Source organism: Limulus polyphemus, unplaced genomic scaffold, assembly GCF_000517525.1.
Source record: "Limulus polyphemus unplaced genomic scaffold, Limulus_polyphemus-2.1.2 Scaffold3491, whole genome shotgun sequence".
Lineage (NCBI taxonomy): Eukaryota > Metazoa > Arthropoda > Merostomata > Xiphosura > Limulidae > Limulus > Limulus polyphemus.
This window is the reverse complement of record NW_013669101.1, coordinates 27,897-31,118: the sequence shown is the minus strand read 5'-3', so window position 1 is coordinate 31,118 and position 3,222 is coordinate 27,897. Positions and strand designations below refer to the sequence as shown.

The window sequence follows — 3,222 nt, the reverse complement described above, 5'->3', positions numbered from 1 at the left end:
ATGATGATGACAAAACCTTGTCGAAACGTGGTACATTTGCTGTCCTGTTAAACTTATATTAAAGTTTTTCTTCAATACCCATTTAAGCCGTCTCCAGCCATTATTAACCTAATCAGATGTTAACCAACTGTTTAATGTAGTTCATTAAAACACTGCTTTATTAGATATGCATGTATTATAATATTTTGTGTAAAAAGTTATTTCTTTACAATTGAGAAGACGTACTGTGGACAGAAGGACGTACTAGTGCTTTAGATTTTGTTAAATGTTTCAGAAATACTTACAAGTATTTGACAGCAGTGTTTGTATACTCTAAAGATGTATATACATAGAAAATATGTAGATGTATAGTTTCAACTGTTTGACGTGTTGCTGGGAGATAAAGGACGTGTGGATCCACCTGCTTGGTGTAACACTGAGTTTTGTTTGTTGGATCTACCTGTTTGGTGTAATACTGGGAGTTTTGTTTGTTGGATACACCTGCTTGATGTAATACTGGGATATGAAGGATGTGTGTTGGATCCACCTACTTGGTGTAATACTGGGAGTTTTGTTTGTTGGATCTACCTGTTTGGTGTAATACTGGGAGTTTTGTTTGTTGGATACACCTGCTTGATGTAATACTAGGATATGAAGGATGTGTGTTGGATCCACCTACTTGGTGTAATACTGGGAGTTTTGTTTGTTGGATCTACCTGTTTGGTGTAATACTGGGAGTTTTGTTTGTTGGATACACCTACTTGGTGTAATACTGGGATATGAAAGATGTGTGTTGGATCCACCTACTTGGTGTAATACTAGGATATGAAGGATGTTTGTTGGATCCACCTACTTGGTGTAATACTAGGATATGAAGGATGTGTGTTGGATCCACCTACTTGGTGTAATACTAGGATATGAAGGATGTGTGTTGGATCCATCTACTTGGTGTAATACTGGGAAATGAAGGATGTGTGTTGGATCCACCTACTTGGTGTAATACTGGAATATGAAGGATGTGTGTTGGATCCACCTACTTGGTGTAATACTGTGAGATGATTACTAGATCCTACTCTTTACACCTGATTCCTTAAGGACTTCTGGAAGTTAGTCCTTTCTTTTGACTGTGTTTTGACTACTAGGTCTTTCTCTGACAGACATTTGTTTTAGAAAAACTAGCTATTAGGTGGTGTGAACCGAAAATTTGACACAAGATTTGCTGGTGGTGTTTTTAAAAAAAAGTTAATTGTGTTTTATTTATAGTTTCCTATTCATGTAATAACTGTTTTTTTTCTAAAAAGTTTGTGAAGACGATAGCAGTTGATGACGTACCAGCAAGGCCTCTTCTCTCCACCAGCAGCCAATCATATTCGAAAGACAAGTTTGTGGACCAATAAAAAAAAAGTCTCAGGTTTTTACATATAAAGATCCATAGAATTAGCAAAGAAGGGTCGACAATTCAATAAGACGTTCTAAAAATAACATGTCAGTTTCAGTTTGTGGGCAATGTACGATTTTGATTTGTTCATCGTTACAATTGAATGTTCAGTTGTATATTATGTACATATATATATATATATATAATGATTTTATTTTAATATCTTTTCCTTTTTGTTTTTCCTTCCCCATCTTATATACCTCTTCTATTGTTCTAGTATAATTTTAACTTGAAAAAAAAAAAAAAACATCTCAGTCTCGATTGAAATTATGCCTTTTGACGTCCATTTCTACTGACACTAAAAGTAGTTCCTTGGTTGTTAACTCTTGTTTCTGAAAGGTCAAAAAACTTGTTTGTGTAGTAAACTAATAGTAATCTTGCTACAAAACTATGCAATAAAAAAATTGCCACTAAACTTAAGCCTAATGGACTAAGTTTAAACTGTATACTTATAAGCAAGAAGGCATATTTAATTTTATATTTATACGAATAACCAACTTGACCAATTTATTAGCTAAGTTTCTTTGTACGCTGAAGTTTCCACCCTAAGAAACTATTACAGTTAGAAACTGAATGCTTTCATAACCTCCAAATTTTAAAGAGGTTGTGTAGTATAACTTTGATCAGTATAATGCTTTGTTTAAATGTATTTGTGTGTGCAAGCTTTGAATATAAATGACGTGTTCAGTTTGTGTTTTATCCTGTACAGCAGTTTTACTTTCAATAACTAGGGATGGATTGGATAGGAAACTAGCTAGAGGGGGCCACAAATTTGATGTAAAAATAGAAAAAACACATATTTAAAAAGTATATATAATTAAATATTAAATCTAGTAATACAGGGTTCAGTTCGACGAGTCCTACACAAGACGGGAGATAACGTCTTCAACAGAAATATTGTCGAGTAAATCCTTTACTGTGCACATCATTATTGGTAGAATTAACACACGTGTGACGAGGATAGACAATGAATTAGTTCTATGTTATGTTAACACAGCATTAATCTGTTTTTATGTAACTTTCCAAGAGGGTCCACCACAATCTTACCCGGTGAGCCAGTCTGCATCTGTCAGTAATAATCGTAATGGAGGTTAAATTATCGTTAACATGAAGTAATTTTATGTTGCTTTTGATATGAAATTATACGAGAGCAAGTGACAAGTGTATCTTAGTATCTTTTAATGTGATCTTAAGTAAGACGAAAATTGTTAATTTAGTATTTATCTGTAAGAATAAATAAATAAAAGATCAATAAATAATTTGCATAAAAGCTAATGAAACAAAGAAAATTGGGGAATTCAATTAAAATCCTAAGTCTTCAAATTAACTTAACATACAAACGAATTTGGGAATTTTTTTTTATAATCCCCCCCTTTTTTTAGATTTATTTGCTACATAAACCAAAACTATTAAGATACTTCATAATAAGTCCAGTCCAGGAATACGCTCATAAAAGAAAGCCCTTATAATTTATGTATTTTATTTGTGTTGGCATTTATTAGATTAGACATCCAACACTTATAATTAATATGTTTGATAAAAAAAACTTAAATGATTTAAACAAATATCTCTATTATTTTATATTATCACTTGAGTACGTACAAATTTTCTGGCTGTGCACATCTTTTGTTGAAGTCGTTATCTCGTTTAGTCTTCACAATGTGTACTTTAAACATTTGTAATGTTTACAATTAATAAACCTCACAGGAAATAAGTGTTAAAGCATACTGGTGGAGCTGAATGTTTACAATTAATAAAACTCACAGGAAATAAGTGTTAAAGCATACTGGTGGAGCTGAATGTTT

General features: G+C 32.5%; 1 protein-coding gene and 1 long non-coding RNA gene across 2 annotated transcripts in view; one reads left to right on the top strand and one right to left on the bottom strand.

Moving 5' to 3' along the window:
• The window catches only part of LOC106469446, a 38,975-nt gene that overhangs the window by 33,623 nt on the left and 2,130 nt on the right, over positions 1-3,222 (top strand). The window contains exon 17 of the mRNA XM_022397964.1: positions 1,281-3,218. Within this exon, the coding sequence (XP_022253672.1) occupies positions 1,281-1,376 (96 nt within the window). The 3' untranslated portion in view covers positions 1,377-3,218. The remainder of the gene's footprint in view (positions 1-1,280; positions 3,219-3,222) is intronic.
• On the bottom strand, positions 70-818 carry LOC111088287. The gene is made up of 2 exons (XR_002612853.1): positions 737-818; positions 70-654 (listed from the first exon to the last, which is right to left on the bottom strand). It is a non-coding gene; the product is annotated as an uncharacterized LOC111088287 (long non-coding RNA).